This window comes from Eurypyga helias, unplaced genomic scaffold (genome assembly GCF_000690775.1).
Source record: "Eurypyga helias isolate BGI_N326 unplaced genomic scaffold, ASM69077v1 scaffold26716, whole genome shotgun sequence".
Classification (NCBI taxonomy): Eukaryota; Metazoa; Chordata; class Aves; order Eurypygiformes; family Eurypygidae; genus Eurypyga; species Eurypyga helias.
The window spans coordinates 1-22,851 of record NW_010257628.1 but is presented as its reverse complement, the minus strand read 5'-3'; the positions used below and the strand labels follow the sequence as shown (position 1 = coordinate 22,851).

General features: G+C 45.6%; 1 protein-coding gene across 1 annotated transcript; it reads left to right on the top strand.

The window, feature by feature from the left end:
* Positions 1 to 157: 157 nt before the first annotated feature.
* LOC104511468 (intersectin-2-like) lies at positions 158 to 22,645 on the top strand (the record flags this gene model as incomplete). Its single annotated transcript, XM_010154093.1, has 12 exons — positions 158 to 254; positions 1,373 to 1,564; positions 14,999 to 15,120; positions 15,981 to 16,087; positions 17,330 to 17,513; positions 18,330 to 18,428; positions 18,601 to 18,768; positions 20,047 to 20,259; positions 20,957 to 21,078; positions 21,872 to 21,954; positions 22,117 to 22,200; positions 22,472 to 22,645. Coding segments are annotated over 12 exons (1,645 nt in total), but the record flags the coding sequence as incomplete, so codon positions are not given.
* Between the last annotated feature and the right edge of the window lie 206 nt (positions 22,646 to 22,851).

Genomic DNA, 22,851 nt, shown 5'->3' with positions numbered 1-22,851 from the left:
CATTCTATGATTCTATTATTCTATTTAGTTGGTGTTTGGAAGCCTGACTCTTTGTCTTTTGTTGGCAAAACTGTGTGACAGATTTGTTGCATTTTTTTCCAGTCTATAGGCTATTTGATTTTATTAATTGTGTAATAACCATTCTAAACATTTACAGGCAAGAGGGAAAAAGAGACAGAAAGGATGGTTTCCTGCCAGCCATGTGAAGTTACTGGGTCCGAGCACTGAAAGAACCACATCTGCTGCTCCCTCAGGTGGAAAGAAAATTACTTTATATTTCATTCAGAGTATTTTATGTAACTGCTTCAATTGTTCAGATACTAGTTTGAGTTGCATAACGAGCATAATGCTATGTTTAATGGCCGTGTCTGATTGTGGTGTGACTGTGGAAGGTCAAGTCCTAGTCAGAATCTGGGTCTTTTGACAGACTTGTCCATTCAGTCCTTATTTCTGTCCAAGAAAGGTAAAATCTCACAACTTCTTAATCAAAACAGTCCCTTGTAGCGTCCCTCCCTAGTGCATACTGTCTTCTACATACTTTACAGCAAAAAGTCCAAGTCATACAGCGACGTTTTTATCCAGAAATCTGTGAGGATCAGCAGTCCACCTTCTATGGCAAGAGCTTTCTGATTTTGCTGAACGCATTGAAGAGCCACACTCTTCTCATTTGGAAACTGTGTTTCTAGGTGCCAGCAGAAGTCTTACTGAAAACTAGCAGCCATTGACAAACACCTTGGAATTATATCTGCTCCTCCGTATTATCTGTATTCATCCTTATAAGGAGGGGAGACTAAGCAGCAAATTTCCACTAGATGTTTCCATTTGAATGTCTGGGTACACATGAGATTATTTCACAGAAAAGAAACTTTTTTAGTTCTGCATGCTTAAATTGTGCTGATCTCCACAGTTATGATCTGCTTATACAACAGCTTTCTGGGTATCACTGGACAAAACTTGCCTTTGGCCAAACTAGCAGCTCATGATTAGCTAATGCATGTTTCCTCTGCCACATTTTTCTGACAAGCATCACCCGTAAGATGATCACACTCACTTTCTTCTGCGAATCAGTAAAAGAGATAAACATACTTGCTTTTATCTTTAAATGTGTAGAAGGTCAATAGATACTTTATGAACTGAATCAATTGGGTATGTAAGTGCATAGTTATATAAAGTGGAAATAAAGATTACTGCCCGGCTCAATTAGTAAAAGAAAACAGAGGAGAGTTCCACACTAAGATGCGATCATGTGGCATTTTTGGTACATAATACTGTATGTGAAATCGTTGTTTCTTTCCTGTGGTCATGTAAAACACTCAAAAATAGTCTCACTACTGTATGACGGTGTCCTGCAATGTTTGTTTTTTCTGCCCAGTGTGTCAAGTGATAGCGATGTACGACTACATGGCAAACAACGAAGATGAGCTCAGTTTCTCCAAAGGGCAGCTTATTAACGTACTGAGCAAAGATGATGCTGACTGGTGGCAAGGAGAAATCAGTGGTGTGACAGGTCTCTTCCCCTCAAACTATGTGAAGATGACCACGGATTCTGATCCCAGTCAGCAGTGTAAGTAACTTTTTTATTTTTTATCTATTTTGTTGCTCTATTTCAAAGTTGCATTGCTTTGTGTTTAGAATTCAGAGTTCCAGGCATCCAGGTACTTTAAATACCCTTTCTTTAAATACTTTACTGTAGTGCTAATTACTTTAAATACTTCTCTATTTAACCTACACACAACCAGCACATTTCCAACCAGCCAGTGTGTAACAGTAAGAGTGCTAGGGTGCCCTAAAATACTAAAATTTGGTAGGTATTCCCCTTCCACTAAAGGTGCTTTATATGTTTGGGAACTGCCACTGACTGGGAGTCAGTTCAAGCATACTGTGCTTGATTGTAGAACTTGCTCGAGTTTTATAAAATACAAAAAAGTGTCTGCTGTAGTCATCTTTAACTTAGGTTTAAACTATTTATCAGTCAAGTGAAAATCACCCTAAGAAGGATGGAGGAAAGATTCTAGCATTAACAAGTGATCTGTCCTGTGGTAAATGTGTGTGTCCTGGCTGCCAGCGATCCAGCTGTCATCCAACTCTGGGAATGTGAAGATTTATATCAAAACACACGTCAAGCTGAGATTTATCGGCAGCAGGCTGAGAACTGACAGCTAGCATATACACCTCTCTGACAGTGAAAATGTTCTCTTTGGCACGTACACACAGCAAAGGTTTCTGGAGTCTCCCTCCACATGCACACCCTCTTCCCGGAGAAAATTACTGCCATTTTTACTCCCTCAACATTTCATCCTGGGGCACTGTGACTAAACTACCTTTTATGTCAGCCCATGCCATCAGTAGGTTTGGAACACATCTTGATGTCAAAGTTGCTCCTCTGACATAACAAGCCTCGTTCCTTCACTTGCTGTGTTTTCCCTGGGTGTCATTTGTAGTTTTCTCAGTATATGGAAGATTTTCTCAGGCTGGATGAGGTTGACTCTTCGTAGCCTATAGCCAGTGCACAGTTTGCACTTACGAGTTGATCAATATAGTTGTGTTCTTACAGAAGAATTCAGTGAGTTTGCAATGAAGGTACAGCTTGGATTGGAAAGCTAAAATACTTTCTCTGGGTAGCTTTTATGGTACCTGGACAAAAGAGTATGCACCATTCCTGAGGTTTTCTTTTTAGCTAAATTACACCTGTGTTTACATTTTTGTAACACAGAAATATATATATATATAAAATGTCTCTAGCCAGTGTGGCTGTGATATCAGAAACTTCAGCATTTAGGTTGAACTTAGCATTCTTTTGATAAGGCATCTCTAAATCATTAAAATGATCCTTTGAAAGTTTGTGTTTGTTTACATGCAGACAAAAGTCTCCATTCTGAAGAAGTAGCATAGACTAAATCCAAATGGGCTATAAAATTAAGGTTCTGACTAACTACTAAATCTTCCTGAATTTTCAAAAATAAAAGAGATACTAGCTTATCACACCAGGTGTCTTTCCATGTAGAGTTAGGTAGCCCAATGTGGTAAGTGCAAGGTGATTACATGTACCAATTATCAACAAAAGGGATGCTAAGACCAAGCTGTAATTGGAAACATTTGCTGTGATGAGTAAGTTTTCTCATTGGTTGCTGGTATGTCGTTAAGCTGTCTTTTTTTCAGACTTGGTGTTGTGGAGTAAAAATATTTCCATCCACATCAAACTGTGGCTGTGTGAGCAGAATTTTCCTTTGGAATGATACTGACAAAAGATCAGCCTGTGGCAGTCAGCAAGGAGTGCACCAGGTTATCTGTACTTAGGCGTTAAAGTTCTGTCTAAGTAGTCATCTGTTTTCTGTGAGGCAGATCTGATGCTTAATTAAGAAAATCCACCTATTGATGAATGAAGACTATGTTGATTTTAGTTTTTTTTTAAATTATCTGAGTATTTTGGACAAGGTAGCTTGTATATCAGTTCTGCACTAGGACTTGCCGCTTTGTGATATTAAAACATACACATTTGGAAACCTCAAGAAAAATCTTGCTTAAAGTCCAGAGCCTGCTCAAAACCAGGACGGCTTGTTAGCTCTCAAGCACAGCATTATGCAAATGCCATTACACAGATTTCAGCTGCGCTGCTTTCGTGTGGTGTGAAGTCTGAGCTTGTCAGCTGTCAGCAGTAAGCCAGCGCTGTACCATTCTTCTGCAACCAGAGAAATAGTGAAATATGTACTGACTGACCTTTCAAACTTTCTTGGGTTTCCTTAAAGTGTTTTCTGCTCTTATTTTAATATAATGCAGAAATTATAGGTAGCGTTCTTGAGAAATCCCTAAGGAATTGTCCCACAGAAATGTTGATGTGGCCCTCTAGGGACCAGCTTAGAGATCTGACAGAATGTAAATTTAAAAATGCAGTTACATTTTATAGAATTGTTAATCTGAATTTCTGTTGAAGAATAGCAGTTTCTCACACTGTCACTTCTCGATGGTCAAATGCTACGGTATTTGAAAGGTAGCAGGTACGTTTGTTTTACTCAAATAGGTTTGCAGTTTAGGAAAATTCTGATTTTTCCCTCATATTTAAACTCTGTTATATGGACCACCTTTGCACCCAGAGTCTTTCCTGGGACTTGCTAGCTATAGCTGTAATAGCAAACGTCCCTAGCAAAGGAGGAACTTGAGTCAGTGAGATGTTCTTTCCCTTGGGCTGCTGCAACAGCTCCCTGAACAGAGTAAGTGTGCTGACAGGGTCACTTGCTGTTGGTGTAGCTGCATATCCTGGCACAGGGAAGACAAAAATCAGTGCAGAGTGTCATAGGTCTGTCAGTAGGTCTCTTAAATACAACCGGGTCATGGTGATGGCAGAACACAAAACACCTGAGCTGTGCTCTCGTGGCCTCGGTAATATGGGTACACTTGTTTTAGTGACGTTTTAGTAGCCCTTATTCTAATGTTTGTGCAGAAGTCGTCATAAAGAATAAAAAGACACACAGGAGTATGGGTACACTTGTTTTAGTGACGTTTTAGTAGCCCTTATTCTAATGTTTGTGCAGAAGTCATAAAGAATAAAAAGATACACAGGAGGTTTCAAAATATAAATAGCTATAGATCTAAAGTAAAGGAATATGCATAATCTTCTGTTATTTGTTCTTACTCAGCCATTCAGGATTAGATCTTCTGTCTATTGCCAGTACCTAAGACATGTTTACCAGGTTTTCTTCCCGTTCTTCCCAAGGAGTGTGTAAGGTGGGGTAGGCATGGTGGGCTTATGATTCTACCCTTCTTCCTGCTGGCCTGGCCTGGAGATTATCTTATTATTTCAGCCAGTCCTCGTCTGTCTTGAACAGTTGCTCTTAGACACTTGTTCTCTCCTTCTTTGATGGCTTTTTCAGCAAGATGGCTTTTTCAGCAAGATGGCTTTTTTCAGTTTGTCGTCTTATCCACAGACCCAGTCTGAGCCTTGTCCTTGTATTTCTTTAGTCGAGATTTTCTCTCCTCACATACTTCTCATGCAGGCAGGGCAGATGCTCCAGCTACACCTGCATCCTTGGTTTATGGATGTCTCTTAGTGTTAGAGACCTGTTCATCTCTGAGACATCCTTACTGAGACCTGAGCAACTCAGCTGGGTGAATATACCTATGCTCAGTGTTCCTATTATCCGAGCCCAGTATTGATGCAGTTCCTCAGGCATCTAAGTTATTCCTCCTGGTGCTTAGACGTCAGCTCCAGGTAGTTCCCACAGCCTGATAAGCACCTCCTTCCCCCATTCAAACCTTTCTGCTCTGCCTTCTGCCAGTGCAATGGCATGTTGGTTAGATGGGGAACGGATCCTCTCTCGGTAGACTGTTCTTGACATGCATATAACAGTGGTGTGAATTTCCTTAGGTACAAACTTGATGTTTGTGGTAATACCACTAGATGTACATAATTTTTTTCCTCCCCAAAACTTACTTGTTGACATGACACCTTTGGAGATGAGGCATGTGCTGACGTCCTGCCTTTTCATCAAGGAGCTATCTTTCCAGAAGTTTATCTCCATGCACAAAAGATGATCAGTAATTCCTGACCACCACTGTCTAGTGAATGTAGCTGACTCATTTTCAGTGGTGCTCTCAGTGAAAAAACAACTTCTGAGCTGACGTGCTCATGCCAGATGCATTTCTGTCTATATATGAACAACGAATGTTGAAAGACTACAGTTATTGCCATGTAACTCCTCCTTTTGGAGCAAGAGCTTGTGGTATCCGTGGCTTTGAGGTATTGCATGTTGCAGGTCCACTTTCATTTTTTAACACTTGAAGATTATTCCTTTACTCTAAGATTTTACTCAACAGCTCCAGAATTTTACCCCTTTTACCAAGGATCAAATATGAAATCAGCCCCTTCATTCATAGTGACACAGTCATTTTGTATTTCTAAAGCGGTGTGGTGAATGGCAGTCAGGCCTGATAAAGCTTCCAGGTTGAAACCCTGGGGTCAGGAATAGTCTCTGGATTGCCCGCAGGGTATGTGCAGCTGCAGCCCACATCATACACCTGCCTTTAACCTGACTGCAAGGCCTCTTCTAGACCGCGTAGACCTTGGTTTCTGATGGGTATACTGAGTGATGGGGAACTTCCTGCTTCATGGACACACATTATTAGAGACAAGGTTTCATTTCTTTTCAGGCTTTGAACAGATTTGAACAGATTATTCACATTGGCACACAAAAATTAAACTCCAATGAGGCTTTCCTTTACAAGTTTAGTTTCCGTCTGATTTTTCTAATGACTCATAGTAAGTTTCTCAGAAGTCCTGGATTTGTTGAAATCTCAGGTAATATTTCAATTGCCTTTAAAGAAACTTTTAGGGCTTGACCTTGTGTTGTGGAGTCTGCACAACAGAAGTCTTCCTTGGGAAGAAACTATCTTCTTCAAGTGAATCAGCTACAGGTGCTTTTCAGAGTCAGTGATGGCTGGTCACAAGTACTGAAAACTGTTTGTGTTTATAAATATGAAATTGCAAGAGCAGAAGCTCATGATGTCTGTGTTCAGAAAGCTGAATGTTAGTCATTCCTTTCTGACCGTTCTGGTGTTGCTCTGTCTTTGTCCATAGAACTCATGTGTTTCACTCTTCAAATTTATGTTCATTTTATCCTTCTTTTTTTTTTTTTTGTTTGTTTTTTTTAGGACCCAATGTTGTCTTCCAGTGTGAAAGCACCTCAGAGACCCACTATCCGAGTTTGACTGTAGCGGGGAGGCAGGGCAGCCAGCCCTGCTCGCATATCTCTGACACAATCCTTTTGCTTCGTTTGAACGTTAGATCCAGTCAAGAAATTAGGTTTTTGTGGGTTTTCTTATCATCTACAGTTACAGTTGATTTGTAAAAGCAGAAAGGATAGTGGGTCTTTGTGTGGCTTTCACTGCTGTTCATTCTCGTTTCCTTTAGCATTTTTTTGGGTACTGATAATCGTAGATCATTAGCATGCATATCAAGTTATCATTTGCCTGGTGGGATTGCAGACACACAAAGACCCACTATTTGCACAGTTTATCTGAGCTGTTTTGAATGGGCTGTTGTGTTCTTCTACTGTTGTAATGTACATACTTTGCAGAATTAAAATGTTCACTGATTACTGTTCTAATGGACTTGATTTAATCTCTTACATATTGAGCTTTTAAAATTGGCAGCCTACAAGGCTCATCCAGAAAACAAACCCTACCTGTCTCTGCTGCTGATAGTCACTGTGATTACAAACATGCTACAAGATGTAGATCTGGTGCAGCCCATCCAGCCATTTAATACCCTTTTCAACAGGGGAAAGAACTGTTAAGCATAGTGGAGGGTATTTTAACCTTTTTCTTCCTCCACAGTAGGACTATGGCAGGAATTCAGGTTGTTTTGGCTCAATACGTCCAATCCCTAAACAACCTCCTTCATTTAAATACTTTATCCTGATAATTCAGATTTGCTTTCAGTTTTAGCAAACATCTACTTACTGCAGTAAGAACTTATACAGTCTCTGTGTACCAGACCCTTTCCCTGCCCCTTTTCTTCAGTAAATAGTTGATGGTACTGAATAGTGGCTTTATCTGGCTGCGGTCTGCAGTGAGCTTAAGTACTGTCTGAAAGCTGCTGCTCTTCTTTCTGTTACATAAACTCGCAGCCTAATACAGAGGTAACCTCGATAAAGAGATATTGCCAGAAAAGTGACACTAACAGACCCCTGGAGCTGAAGGCAGAGCATTTGGGTTTCAGAATGGAACGCTGCTCCTCACTCCAGAGTGGTCTGTAAAGGTACAGCGATGGCATGTCGGCAGGGCGGTGCGGTAAAGGCACCCATGTTTCATTATCTGGGGGGAGGGAGGCACCAGGACTTCAGGAATAGAACCCTGAAACCCCTTTCAGCAGAAGGATTGACTTCATAGCAGACTACCTGTCTGACTAAGCAGCTGTGTGCTCCTGTAACAGCAGGAGAGATTAGGAGACACCATATTCAGTGCGGTTGGTTTCCTGAACTTGGTTATGAAACAGCAAAGGTCACTTATGCAATCAGAAATGTTTACAAAACAGTGTTTACTCTCTCTCTGTATATGAATGTTGTGAAGGTACTATCAGGAAAAGGCTAGTTCAGTTGCAGAGATTTTAAAAGCCTTTCTCCAAAATCTCTATAGAAAGAGTGAGATGTTACGTATTTAATGTACTTGATCAAATAATGTACATGTGCCCTTTGGTTCGGAGCGATACCTTTTGTGCAATACACATGCCTACATAAAACTACAGATGGATTTTTATTCTGGATGTATTTTGTCTAAACCAGTATTTTGTTACCGAATGAGATCATGTTATTGTAGGCAAATAATTCCTCAAGTATTCTAGCTGACTTGATTTCCTTATGAAACTACACTTTAAGTATTTCTACTGAAATACGCTAATCACCCTGAATTGCCTTCTCTGAATTTCTGACTTGGAAAGCGTGTTTAATACCGGTTGAAGCGTGTTGTGCTACACCAGTGGCAACAAGCAGTCACTTACTGTAGTCTAATCATTAGGTGATTGTATAGATTATCCCATTTCTAAAAGGCACCGTTAACCTGTGGGATTTGAGCCAAACTGACTTCCCAAAGTTCAGTGACAGTTCTTGAATGCCAAATTACTACTGATTGTCTTTGGAAAAAATGAAAACCAACTTCACATCCTATCTGGGATGTTCTAGGAAATAGTTACATGGCATTTTCCCAAAACAGTTGACATTCTACCCACTTTTTTAATGGATACAGTTGGAGATCAGGGTAGTATTAGGTAAAGTTTCACACAAGTAATGTGAAATACATAGTTGGGTATGTGGATATGAGCACTGATAATTATTGCAGCAGCTGCCCCTCAGTTTGAACGATGAGTGTTGAAATGAAGCATCTGGGGCTTTCGCAGTTACCTTTTTCATGTTTCAGTGTTACCTGAGTACACTCTCAGTTCTCTGATTGTAATAACGATGATGATAGACCTTAATAATGCTGATTGAGAGAGAGGTGGTCCCTGCCTTCAGCATTTCCTTCTGCTGCATGTGTCTGGCTAACACAGCTGAGGTGCAATCACCTGAGAGCTCTGCTCCTTCCCGCACTGGTGCAGAAAGGATTGCATACAGATACCAGGTCATCGATAGGGAAGACTATGCTGAGGGTGTATTTGAGGCAAGATTACTTTAAAATGATATTGTTTATCACTGAAGATGTGTAGCTGGGTTTAAATTGAATATTTGCTTTAAAAAATGTTACTTTTCCTCTTGTTGCGTGCAATCTACTCCCGTGTTCATCCAAGTCCGTAGAGTTGGGTTCAGCTGTCATCCCAGCCAGCCAAGCAAAGCTAGCGTTGAAGTGCTCGCCCCTTATTTGGGTGAAAGAGGTTGGCTTTGGAACTTAGGACAAGGTGGAAAATAGAGTTTCTTGTTGAACCGGTGGTTCCTGGTGAAGAGCAGGGAGTCTAAGCCATGCTCAGAGCCTCGCACAGTTAACAGTTAAAACTGAAGCCAACTGGGAAAGCGAACTGCGATGCTGCCTGCAGCGTAGCACTTGCGTCATGTTGTTTCCTGTGGGCCAGCAGAGAACAGGGGCCTCAGTGGGACGGAGGGTAAGAATGTAAACGATGCTGTAACGCACAAGAACAGGTACTGAAACGCTTCCTGGTTTGGTGACGGTCTGGTTTGCATCATAACACCTCCGGAAGCGTGGTTGTACGAAAAGCGTAGTGTGCAGGGCTGAGTTCCCAGCAGCAGTCTTGAGCCACCACCGAGACCCCGTTGCGGGGCTGGGCAGTGCGAGCCATCAGTGGTCGGGAAGGGTGTGCAAGCACACCAAGTGCTGTCACAGTGTCGGTGGTGTTAATGTTCCAGCTGGGAGTGCAGGAGGCGTAAAGCCCCACTGGAAACGTCACACACCAGTAATTGAAACATCTCCTCCCAGTCGTTGGCTATTCGTGCCGTCTCGACGCTCGGTCAGATCGTATCCCTGTGTGATTTTCTTGAGTGGGGTTGAAAACCCCTATATGCCGGCGAACCCTGGCCTGTTGTAGTGTTGGGAGCTGCTACAGGGTCATGCTACTGCAATGTAACGAACTAATAAACTCGCTACGCAACCGTGTGTGCTGCCTTAAAATCTCTTCTGTTGTTCTTTTCAAGCTAGAGTATCACTGTTTGGGGATGATTGTTGAGACATGCGAATGCAGGCTGTGCTTAGCATGAGGCAATTGTTCATCTTTGGTTTTACACAAAGTTGTAAGATAACTATGCAAATGTATTTTATTAAAGGGACACACAAAAGGATCTAGTTTGTCTGTTGTGGTTTCTTTTGTCCATCTGGGGAGGATTTTGTCCCACCTGAATAGCTTGGTACAAGCATTATGTTACCTGGCTCTGTGGCACAGCGACTTAATTTGGCTTTTTACCCCTTGAAAATTGAACCATAAATTTAATCTACTGTAGCAAAGAGTGTATACTGCATTTACTGATATGGGGAGATTGGGTACAAGATTTTATTATGCTTCCTGGGGCCTGATGGAAACCCACCTTTCCACGATGGCAAGTTTCTTGGATTGGTTCCTTTCCAGGGTTTCAGTGGGCATGGAGGCTGCTGACCACTACAGGCAGCGACAGGAGTACGTTGCATGTGAGTTAGCCTTGTGTGAGCCAGCAGAGATTGTACGAGGGGTATGGGTGATGTCCCGTGGTACCATCAGTCTGTCTCTGGCTGTACTAAAGGGACTGTTGTAATGACAGCCCATGGTACTTAGAGTGAGATGTAGTCTTTCAGTGGTAGTCTGGGAAAATTGAGGCAGGCTAATAGAGGAAAAACTAAAAAACAAACAAACAAAAAAGGTTTCTCTGCTTTTTTCATCCATAGCAATTGGCTTGAGCTTAAAAAAAAATAATTCAAAAATTAAAAAAAAACCAACAGCAACCAACCACAACCAATAATGTCGTCGTCCCCCCCCCAAACCCCAACCAACCAACACCCAAACCCACAACCCTAAACTGACCAAGCTATTTACTTACAAACACAGTTTATATAGGCCACCTCTACCCCTAAACAGTCCTCGGCAGCGACCCAGGGCAGTGGTGCCTCTGGCATAGATGGATCCTTCCGGGCAAGAGCCTGAGCTCGTGTTTGAGGCTGGAGATGCCTTCCCACAGTTGTCATTTTTGATATGTTTTTTTCATTGCTCATTGAGTGGGGGAGTTCGCTGGGGAAGGGGACAAAGCACGTGGTGCCCAAAGATGCCCTGGGCATCTTTGAAAGCCTTGTATCCATCTGATTTTGACCTCAGTTCTCTGGAATTTTAAGTGAAGAATTCTAATTCACTTCCCCTTTTTTAACCAAAATGAAAGTTTTTTGAACTGGTGTTGGGTCTCGTTCATCTCTATTTCACTGGAGGATTTATTTTCTTTAGAAAGTGGCATTCATCCCCTTGAACTACTCAAATGCCAAATGTATCAGTAACTGGGAAGGTTTTCTTGCCCCAGCCCCCGCTATTTTTCAGGTGTTTGAATATTCTGCAGGGCTGAATGTCTTTTAGCTGCGAAACTCGGTAGTTTTTCATGCCGAGTTAGTTACGTTAGTCAGCAGAAAGTATTCCTGGTTCAGGTATACCTGGAGAGGGAAGGATAATTTTATCCATAACTTCAGAGACTGGGATTTCCTGTTTATAAACTCTCCAGCTTCTTTTACCTTGCCCTTACCCAGCTGCTTCCTTATCTGGGCGAGCAGGAGTTACCACAACAGCTGGCACATCTGCAGGAGGCATCGTGCTCGCTGTGCCCCGAGTTCCGACGGTACCAGACACCCGCCGCTGGCTCCGTTGGATGTTGTTCTCCGCCGAGGCTGGGCAGGTCGTGCCCCGGGTTGTCCCAACAGCCTGGCAGCCCCCTGCTTAGGGTGGAAGAGGCAGGCTGGCCAAAGTCAACCTCTTGTTTAGTCAGCAGAGGGAGGTGAGCCCCAGTGCGAGCAGCTGAGATTCCCCTCTGCAGGCGCTCCCCAAAATCTCACTTGGCTTTCGTTAGCCGTATGGGGAGTTTGGGGTGAAGCTGTACAAGGCAGAAGCCAAACCAACAGCTTTCTGCTGCCAAAAAAGGCAAGTTTACCGCTTCCACGCACATTCCTGGCCGCTCAGCTAGCAGAAAGCTACTGTTTTCTTTTCCCTCTTCGGGATTCCTTTGCTGCCAGGGTGTGAGCTGGGAGCCGGAGAAGTGCCAGAGCTGATGCGAGGAAAGGAGGGAACAGCAACGTGGGAGGAGACTGAGTAGAGACGCAGGTCCAGCCCTTCCCTACCAGTGAGCCCGTGGGTTGCTACGGCCACTCTGGAAAAACATTGGCAGATGCAGTAGGTAGGTGGTTCGATGCCCTGTCCCGTTCACCTTCCTTCCCTTCAGATCCAAATGCCTGAATTGATCCGGTAAAATCAGACGTGTGGATTGGGTACTTTGGCTTTATGCCAGTCACCTCAGACCCATCAAAATTTGGGGCGTTTTCACTAGCGTATGCTTAAATACAAAATCCCGCTCGTCTGTTCACCCCAAGAGCTGACAGTCCAACCACAAGGTTAGTGCAAGAGCCAGTTAACTGCATTTTTGTATCTGAGGATGAGCTTACACGCTAAAGCTATTTTAGGTACGTAAAAAAAAGGCCTGTTTTCCTTCCAGTGTTTGCTTCAACTTTACGGAGCCGGCATGAGACAGGCACAGAGGCAGCATGAGACGGGCGTGTGGGTGGTTCTAACAGCTGCGATCCAAGCAAACAGCAACAGGCGCTTCAGCCCGTCCCTGCTTTGCCGCCGGAGAACCACGTCCTCAAAGCCGAGACTTCCAAATCTGGGCAAATAAAGTCTGGTTACTGTGCAGGCTCTTGATTGCCCTAAAATGTCGTGTCTTGGGAACCAGGTGGGCTTAAACTCAGCCCTGGGCAGGCGGCTGAATGAGGCTGGAATGCAGAAGTAGCACATGTTGGCCACAGTCCATCTTGATGCATTGAGATACCAGACTTCATAGGGATCACTTTGATCTGTAACTTTACTCCTTTTTCTTATCTAATTTTGGCCTGACTCTAACTTTGGGAATAACTAAGGCCAGGAGCAGTGTTTTGCATGACCAAATGAGCTGCCATCCCACGTTTCTCCATGAAAAGTGGCTTTTTTTTTTTCAAATCTTGTCAGAAAGCTGAAGATCCGTGATCCTCCTTAGGGCTGCAGAAGAGAACTGAAAAGTCCTGATTTTAAATCTAGCTATTGCCTTTACAGTTTTACTTCCTTGTGTTGTCCGGAGGGTTCCCTTGTACAAACACTTAGTGGTATCTGAGAACTTTGTTTGACGAGCGTTCCTCTTCTGCCGAAGGATGCTGCTCCTTGATGCCTCTCCAGCAGGAAGCGCACAAGCCTGTGATGTTCCCGTTAGGCCGCTCTCGCATCAAGTTTAGCCAAATGTCTAGCGTTCCTTGGTTCCCCCAGAGAATAATTACTAACACATTTCATTATTTAGAGCAGCCTTCCTGTTTTTAGACCTTTCCGTTGGCAGGGGATGGATGAAAGTCACATTCTATTGTCCTAGCTGTGTTAGGGTGACGGGGGAGACGCAGCCCCTCGTGCTGTAGGGCACGCTGCCGTTCACGACACCCGTGAACTCTCAGAAGGTTATCATTCCTCTAGAAACGCTGGATCTAAGTGAGTCCCTGTGCTGTCCTTCCTGCTATCCTGCGAAATCCGCAGCTTGCGTTGTACTAAAACCTGAGGCCGTCGCATCGAGCGGCAGATGCGTGTTCTCAAACGCCCTGCAATTGTTCCTGTTGTTCCTCTGCCCCCAGCCTGCTACGTTGCAGCCCTTGGCTAGCTAACGGAGGGATCAGCTTCTGTGCTCTCCTTCACCCATCTGAACGCATTCGCCGCGTTGTTCTTAGCGGTTTTTGGTTCAGTCACTGCATTTCGAACACTGCTCTCATGCAGCCTGCTGACGTGCGTACGGACGAGAAGCAGCCGTGGGAAGCTGTAGGGCCTGCACGCTGCCACAGAAAGCTTGGGTTTGTGTCAGTGATGGTGTGTTCCTGTGCATGGTTTTGCTTATTCATACTTGATATATACAAATAACATATTTCAGGCACGTTTTGTTTTTAAGTGAGGGAAAAAAAAAGAGGTTGCGTAACCGTGGAGTTATGCAACTTCTGCATGATGACTTTATGAACTTGTGCTGGTGGTTGGTATCGCTAATTAAGAACCCAGGCCGAGCCCTTTAGAACTGGGGTGGAGAGTAAATGTCCCAAGTCAGAACCAGACACGTTTTAGATTATGTCATCTCACACGAGACATTGCGTAAGGTAAGAGAAGGTCACGGTTCCGAAACAGTATGGCAGAGGAGGAGCAGAGGGGAGACAAATGGAGCGGCAGGAAGTCAGGAACTCCTGTTCTGTGTTGCAGTACAGGAACGAGGGATGTTCGAGGAAATAAATAGGTGACAGTCTGAGCAACAGCATACGGGGGGGGTGTGGGTCATAGAATTATAGAATCATAGAATGGTTAGGGTTGGAAGGGACCTTAAAGACCATCTAGTTCCAACCCCCCTGCCATGGGCAGGGACACCTTCCACTAGACCAGGTTGCTCCAAGCCTCATCCAGCCTGGCCTTGCACACTTCCAGGGATGGGGCATCCACAGCTTCTCTGGGCAACCTGTTCCAGTGCCTCACTATCCTCTCCCTGAAGAATTTCTTCCTGATATCTAATCTAAACCTCCCTGTTCTCAATTTGTACCCGTTACCCCTTGTCCTGTCACTACAGGCCCTTGTAAAAAGTCCTCTCCCAGCACCCTTGTAGGCCCCCTTCAGATACTGGAAAGCTGCAATGTTCACTACACCCCTCGATTTGGGAACCCCCTGGGGCTGTGGGCAGGGGATTACCACTGTTCATATGGTCTGGACCGTGGGCTGGTGTGCGTTGCTGCAGTTTTGTGAATTGATCAGGTCTGATGGCCTGAGCGGGATCGAAATAAACCGCTGCCTTGCTTCTTGTAGGGTGTGCTGATCTCCAGAGCCTTGACACCATGCAGCCAATGGAAAGGAAGAGGCAGGGCTACATTCATGAGCTCATTCAGACAGAGGAAAGGTATATGGACGATCTTCAGCTTGTCTTAGAGGTGAGACCTCTTGGATGGGAAAACGCATTTAGAAAAAGTACACCTCTGTCCTCCTGAACAACAGCAGTGAAGGGATCCTTAGGAACTGTGAAACGGTAGAGGAAGAAAGTGAGGTGATGTGAGCACCCCCCCTTTCTAGCCAATGTTATGTGGTTGTCCACCAGGCAAAACCACCACGATGTGAAAACCAACTTCCCCCAAGGACCGTCCTCTTTTCCAAATACTGCTCTTGGGTGTTTGGGCTCAGTGTGAGGACAATGGACTGGGCCGGGGTGTCTGGCAAAGCTGCACAGGCTCGTGACAGAAGCTGTATAAGCACCACAAAGTTTATTGTCTGCCTTTGCCTCCCATTTTATTTCTGGAAACAAAACCACTGGCCAGCGTTAGCAGGTCTTGGGAGTCTGACTTGACCTTTCTGTGTAAAACTGGGTGGTGAAAAGGTGTTAAATACACTGTGTTACACAGGTGCTCTGCCATCCAGAGGTTTTGTGTGAGGGTCCCTGAAAGAAGTGATAATTCTGCTCTCAGGTTGACTGTGAGCGCTTTGGGTATGGCGTGAGTATAATTTGTGTAGCAATTGACTCCGAAATCATGGGAATGCTCTTCTGCTGAACAGTCAGCCTGCAGGTCCCTGGGCTTGTCGCTGCTTTGCAAATGGTGATGCCAGCGTCAGAATGAGGTCAAAAGCCTCAGAAAAATAGCAACAGCTGTCACAAGCGCTAGTAAGGAATTGTTTTTAACTACTGAGAAATTGGACACTGAGCATTCCAAAAAAGCAAAATCAGTGCCAGGCTAAACAAGAGGCTGAGCTGCTTTTGTCTCTGAAGAATTGCTTCACCTTTCTGATGTTTTGACTGCAGGTTTTCCAAAAACCGATGGCTGATTCGGGCTGTCTCACAGAAGGAGAACTGGGGCTGATCTTCGTTAACTGGAAAGAACTCATCATGTCAAATACAAAGTTACTGAAGTGAGTACTTACCCACATTTTTTATGTTTTCCTCTTCTTTATTCTCTTGTTCCTTTCCCCAGGAAACTTTCTGGTTTTACAGCAAATATTTCTGTCCTTGGTGATTATTTCCTGTGCAGCGTGCGTTCAGAACAGCTAAATGCATTCAGACTACCTCACAGAAGAGTTGTTCTGGGAAAGAGGGGAATAAACAGCAAGACTAGATGCACATTTCTGTAATATCATAGAAACAGAGCCTGCCCAAAAGCATGGGAAGCATTTTTCCCAGTTTTCTGCAAAGCAACCTTCTGTTCTATAAAAATGAACTTTGGAGAGGCAAAGTGGCTAATAACTCAGTGAAATGGGATGCGGGTTGAGTGTAGAGATTGATGCCGATTGTCCCTGAAAGCCAACCGTACCCTGGGCTGTATCCAGAGAAGTGTGGCCAGCAGGTCGAGGGAGGGGATTCTGCCCCTGTACTCTGCTCTGGTCTGGTGAGACCCCACCTGGAGTGCTGCGTCCAGCTGTGGAGCCCTCAACATCAGAAGGATATTGACCAGTTGGAGCGAGTCCAGAGGAGGCCACGAAGATGCTCAGAGGGCTGGAGCCCCTCTGCCATGGGGACAGGCTGAGAGAGTTGGGCTTGTTCAGCCTGGAGAAGAGAAGGCTCCGGGGAGACCTTATTGCAGCCTTCCAGTACCTGAAGGGGCTACAAGGAAGCTGGGGGGGACTTTTTACAAGGGCCTGTAGTGACAGGACAAGGGGTAATGGGCTTAAATTGAAAGTGGGGAGGTTTAGATTAGATATCAGGAAGAATTTCTTCCCAGAGAGGGTGGTGAGGCACTGGAACAGGTTGGCCAGAGAAGCTGTGGATGCCCCATCCCTGGAAGTGTTCAAGGCCAGGCTGGATGAGGCTTGGAGCAACCTGGTCTAGTGGAAGGTGTCCCTGCCCATGGCAGGGGGGTTGGAACTAGATGATCTTTGAGGTCCCTTTCAACCCAAACCATTCTGTGATTCTATGAAACCTCCAAGGAGGGTCTGCGTCCCGCAGAGCCCATCAGGCGGATCATTCACCTCAGCATGTTGTGCCGGGGACTTCCTGGGGCTTCAGGCTGGACCCTGCACCTCCTGGAAGCGCCCGTGCTGCGCAAGGGACCTCGCCTCGCAGGCTCGTGTCCTTCCAGGGGCGGATGTTGTAAGGATCTCGATTTCAGCCTCGCAGACGTGGCGGCAAAGTTGGATGGTGATTTCTTTCCTCTTCAGAGCCTTGCGAGTGCGTAAGAAAACAGGAGGAGAAAAAATGCCGGTGCAGATGCTTGGGGACATCTTAGCAGCAGAGCTGTCTCACATGCAGGCCTACATTCGGTTCTGCAGCTGCCAGCTGAACGGCGCGTCCTTGCTGCAGCAGAAAACTGACGAAGATGCTGACTTCAAGGACTACTTAAAGGTATCTTATTCAGTACCTTTTGTGCCTTCCCCTTTCCTTAATGACACAAGCCTGTCCAAGCAGCGTAGACTAGCTCAAAAAAACCCAAAAGAGTAAAATCTTGCAGAAATAGCTGCAAACGTTCCAAGTTGTATGGGCATGATGACCACGGTTAATGCTGAGTGTGCTTTTTATGGACATACCTGTCTTTCTCTTCAGCTAATTTATGACTCCATTTCCCATTCCATTGCTCGTTACCTCAGCTAATCCTGCAAAGCTACGGTGCCAGTGTCTGCACCTTTCACAAAAATTCACAAGTCTGTGGAGCTGAAATAAAAAAGCTGTTGTTTCAAACACGCTTGCGGTTCGGTGTGTCTGAATGGCGGGGCTGCAGCCAGGGCCAGGGGTGTGCCCTGAGTGTCGCGGGCAGGCACGCTGCAGGAATAAATGCGGAATTGCTGCCGTACTGCAGCTGATGCAGGGGCCGTGAAAGGAGAAACGCCAGAACTGTTGACATCAGGGGTTTTTCTTTCATGGCTTTGTTTATTTTTCAACCTGAATGGAGTCTGTTATGTCAGAATAAAGGCTGGAAGGGTTTGGAATGCAGGGTTTCTGCATAAACAGTCATCCTATGGCATGTGCTGGCACAATGTCTGAGTACAGTGTCAGCGTCAGCTTTCCTGTTTGTTCTAGATATGAGCATTGTTTGCTTCCTGAAAAATTTAAGAATTCTTGTAATGCCTGGAAAACTGAATCTGATCAGTTTTCAGTGCAGTGAGGCAACTGTTCTTGATGAATAATGCGATGTCTCTCTTAAATCTCTGGGTTGCACCACAGAAACTTGCCTTGGACCCTCGCTGCAAAGGAATGCCCCTCTCCAGTTTCCTCCTGAAACCCATGCAAAGAATAACCCGCTACCCCCTGCTCATAAAAAGTGTGAGTACCCTGAGCGAGGTGCTGTAGGTAAACGCTTTGGAGTTTGATCTTGATAGCAAAAGGAGAAAAAACCCTTGTCCCTCTATGGGGATTTCTCCAACAGCACGGAGAAGTCGTACCTGTGCTCACCTCTGTTTTCATCCTGGTTTCTTCCCTTTTTGATTCACGCCAGATTCTAGAGAACACATCAGAAAGCCACCCCGATCACAGCAACCTCAAGCTTGCCTTGGAGCGTGCGGAGGAGCTGTGCTCTCAGGTTAACGAAGGTGTGCGTGAGAAAGAGAACTCGGACAGGCTGGAATGGATACAGTCCCACGTCCAGTGCGAAGGTCTTGCCGAGGTACCCGCATCCATACACTGCACGGCGGAGGCTTTTCCAAGCTGTTTTGGAAAGGCTGGGGGGGAACTGGGGGTCCTTGCTCACATCCGTTATTGGAACACAATCCTCTGCTGAGCTCTTGGCAGAGAAGCTTTTAAATTCTGCTCACAGCCATAATGTGATGAGCCCTCGTTTTTGCATGATTTTGACAGTGGAGACATCTCAGTTTATCAGCTTAAAACTGATACCATTTAAATGGTTAAATGAACAGAAATAATTCCGATCCCTGAAGTTCTGCTCGTGCTGTTGCTGGGCTAAGTCAGGTGTTGACACCTGGAATTTCACTTAATGTGTGTTTCCCAGAGTTTTCCTTCATGCAGAAAGGGCACAGAAGCCCTCACTGCCAGATCCTCTAAGGTGTGTGGGGTTCAGGCTCCTGTAGCGTTCAGGACAGCCTTCTGTCAGGGTTTAACTCCAGCCAGCAACCAAGTACCACACAGCCACTCACTTTGCCTTGTTATAAACACTCCTCAGCAACAACTAAACCCATCAGTGTGTTATCAATATTCTTCTCAGCACAAACCCAAAACACAGCCTCATACTAGCTACGGTGAAGAAAATCAACTCTGTCTCAACTAAAACCAACACACCTTCAAAATCATAGAATCATAGGATCTTTAGGTTGGAAATTACCTTTGAGATCACTGAGCCCAACCATAACCCAGCACTGCCAAGCCCACAACTAACCCATGTCCCTAAGCACCACATCTACACGTCTTTTAAATCCCTCCAGGGATGTGACTCCACCACCTCCCTGGGCAGCCCATTCCACTGCCTGACAGCCCTTTTGGTGAAGAAATTGTTCCCAATATCCAATCTAAACCTTCCCTGGTGCAACTTGAGGCTGTTTCCTCTTGTTCTATCGCTTGTCACCTGGGAGAAGAGAAGAAGGTAGTGTGGCAGTTACCTAATTGTGGCCCTGTAAGAGGTGACCTGACTGCAGACTCTGCAGGCTCTTAAACACAGCTTCTGCACAACAGCAAAGTGGCTGTGAGATAAACGCCGTCATCCAGTCAGACCCGTGTGTATGTTGTTGGTAAGGGTTAAATCTGCTTTAAGTTGGGAGTAGTGCTGATACCATGGCAGATCATAAAAGTTTCCCTTCTCTTCACTTGTAAGTAAATTCTTTAAACAAAACAGAGGGGGATTTGAGCAGCTTGAGCGATCTCCGCTGTGAGGAGGAGCGGGAGCTGATGCCTGCAGTAACTTGCTGGTACCAGTGTGTTTTGTCTCTCCTAGCAACCGGTGTTCAACTCCCTCACAAACTGCTTGGGACCACGGAAGCTCCTGCACAGTGGCAAGCTGTACAAGGCCAAGAGCAGTAAGGAGCTGTACGGCTTTCTCTTCAATGACTTCCTCCTCCTCACCTACATGGTTAAACAGTTTGTCTCTTCCGGCTCCGATAAACTGTTTAGCCCCAAATCCAACTCCCAGTTCAAAATGTACAAAATGGTGAGTGAATCGGGGTGCCCCGTGGTCACGGTGATACCGCGAGACCTGGCATCTGGTGAGGAATGCTGTTGTCCCTGCTGGAATCAGCCGTCTGGCCCCATCCGGCCCCCTCTCCTGTGGGCACACAGGCCATTTGGCTTAGTCCCTGGGAAAGGACAAGCTTTTGTGCTGTGGTTTAATGAACACTTCTGTCCACTTTGTTGTGAAAGGGCAGAAATCGCACCATGCCCGAGCAGCTGAGGGGGATGTTCAGAAGCAGGAGCCTCCACTTAAGTTTGTGCAAGCTCCGACATCCACAAAAAAACACTTTTCCTACTGTAGAAAACAGTAAAAGGTGCAAAACTTTAGTCTTTGTGTCCACACAGTGTGTGCTCTCAGGATTTTGGAGTTGGGGAGAGAAGTGTAAGTATCGGGAACCTGAGAGATGTCCAGGATTTCCAAGCTCCACACTGCAGCTCTGCTGACGCAGTCCTGCTCCTTTCACAAAGCTCTTGTCTCGGAAGACAGAATGGGGTGTATGGCCATAGTAGTTTTTCCCTCAGTCCCTTCTCACATCCTTTACACGGTGATCTCATTGTTTTTCCTGTGTCCTACAGCTTTAATTTTCCCTACGGTAAAACGATGTATTTCAACATCCTTGCAGAGTTTCCGCTTGTCGGGTGTTGCTGCCACAGTGATGTTTTTGCTTTTCTTTCAGCCTGTTTTCCTTAATGAAGTCCTGGTGAAATTGCCCACAGACCCTTCAAGTGACGAGCCAGTTTTCCACATATCCCACATTGACAGAGTTTACACGCTTAAAACTGACAACATTAATGAGCGGTGAGTAGTGAAAACGCAGGTCTTGAGTTTAAACTTGCTGGTGATGGCTGTAGGCCATGCTGCCAGCCAGCAGACATGGGGGGCACTCGGAGTTCAAGGACAGGGTTTAGTCTCCCAGTCAGGAAACAAAGTCATCTGACTCTCGCTTGAATTACAAGTTTTCTCTACTCTTGCCTGTGCAGGAGCTCTTGCAGTGGAATCCAGTCACATCTACTGCTCCTCAGTATACAGTTGTGTAGAATGATTTGGGGCTGCCAAGTCTAGCGTCCCATAGGATTCTTCCCCAGTCCTGGTCCGTCTTCAGTGTGACCCAGCAGGCTTTATTAAAACAGCAGGTCCACACCATTTATTCAGGCTGATGTGGAAATGGGTTTAAATTGAAATTGGGGAGGTTTAGGTTAGATATCAGGAAGAAGTTTTTCACGGAGAGGGTGGTGAGGCACTGGAACAGATTGCCCAGAGAAGCTGTGGATGCCCCATCCCTGGAAGTGTTCAAGGCCAGGCTGGATGAGGCTTGGAGCAACCTGGTCTAGTGGAAGGGGTCCCTGCCCATGGCAGGGGGGGTGGAACTAGATGGTCTTTAAGGTCCCTTCCAACACAAACTGTTCTATGATTCTGTGAAATATGGCATAAGGTTAGATCCGCAAACTCCATCGCTGTAGTCCTTGAACTGACTTGGTTCATGATGCCTCTGAAACCCAGTGGGGGTAAAAAATGACTGAGGCAGAGTGGCTGACAGTGAGGAATTTCCTGCCTGTGGTATGACCCTGACCATAGGGATTGCTCTTTGCAGCACTGCCTGGGTCCAGAAAATCAAGGCGGCATCAGAGCAGTACATTGAAACTGAGAAGAAGAAACGTGAAAAGGCTTATCAAGGTACCTACCGAGTTCTGTATTTCCCTCTCATCCGCCCGCCCGCGTGGGCAGGGCCTTTTCTGGAGGATGCCACGGTGTCCGGGTAGGATCTCCCTCTTCAGATCTGCGGGCGGTTGTTACGGTTGCAACCCGTCTGTTTATTTCCGATGGCTTTCTTCCCAGCTCGCTCACAGAAGACCTCGGGGATAGGACGCTTGATGGTGCATGTGATTGAAGCAACAGAGCTAAAGGCCTGTAAGCCCAATGGTAAGTGAAGGAAATAGGTTCAAATCACTTTTACTCCTGCAGCGTTTGTAAAGGTTTGCTGAGAAGAGTTTGGTGACCCGAGAAACATTGTGGATTCAGCTGCAGCTTCTGAACGAATGAGCTGTTATTTAGTTTCTGTGCTGCTCTAGGACAGAGGGATTGCCTGACCCGTGTCTCTGGACGGCAGCATCGATGTGTGTCCAAGCCGTTTCCGGGCGGGGAGGGAGGGTGCTGCGCTGCACTGGCGTTTCACTACCTGTTCTGTGTTTAGGGAAGAGCAACCCGTATTGTGAAATCAGCATGGGCTCTCAGAGCTACACTACGAGGACCCTGCAGGACACCTTGAACCCCAAGTGGAACTTCAACTGCCAGTTCTTCATTAAGGATCTGTACCAGGATGTCCTGTGCATCACCATGTTCGACAGAGATCAGTTCTCACCCGATGGTAAGTTTGTGAGGGAAAGAACACTTTTTTGTGACTCGGGGTGCACAGTTCCTCACCAGCAGTTCCAAAAGCCTGTGGGTATGGCTGCCTCCTCGGAAATGTTGTGTGACAGCAATGCCTCCTTTCTCGGAGGGTCAGTAGCCCCCCAGAGCCAACAGCTCTGATTTGCTTCTACTCTGGCTTTTGTAGCTGTCGTGGTTTAACTC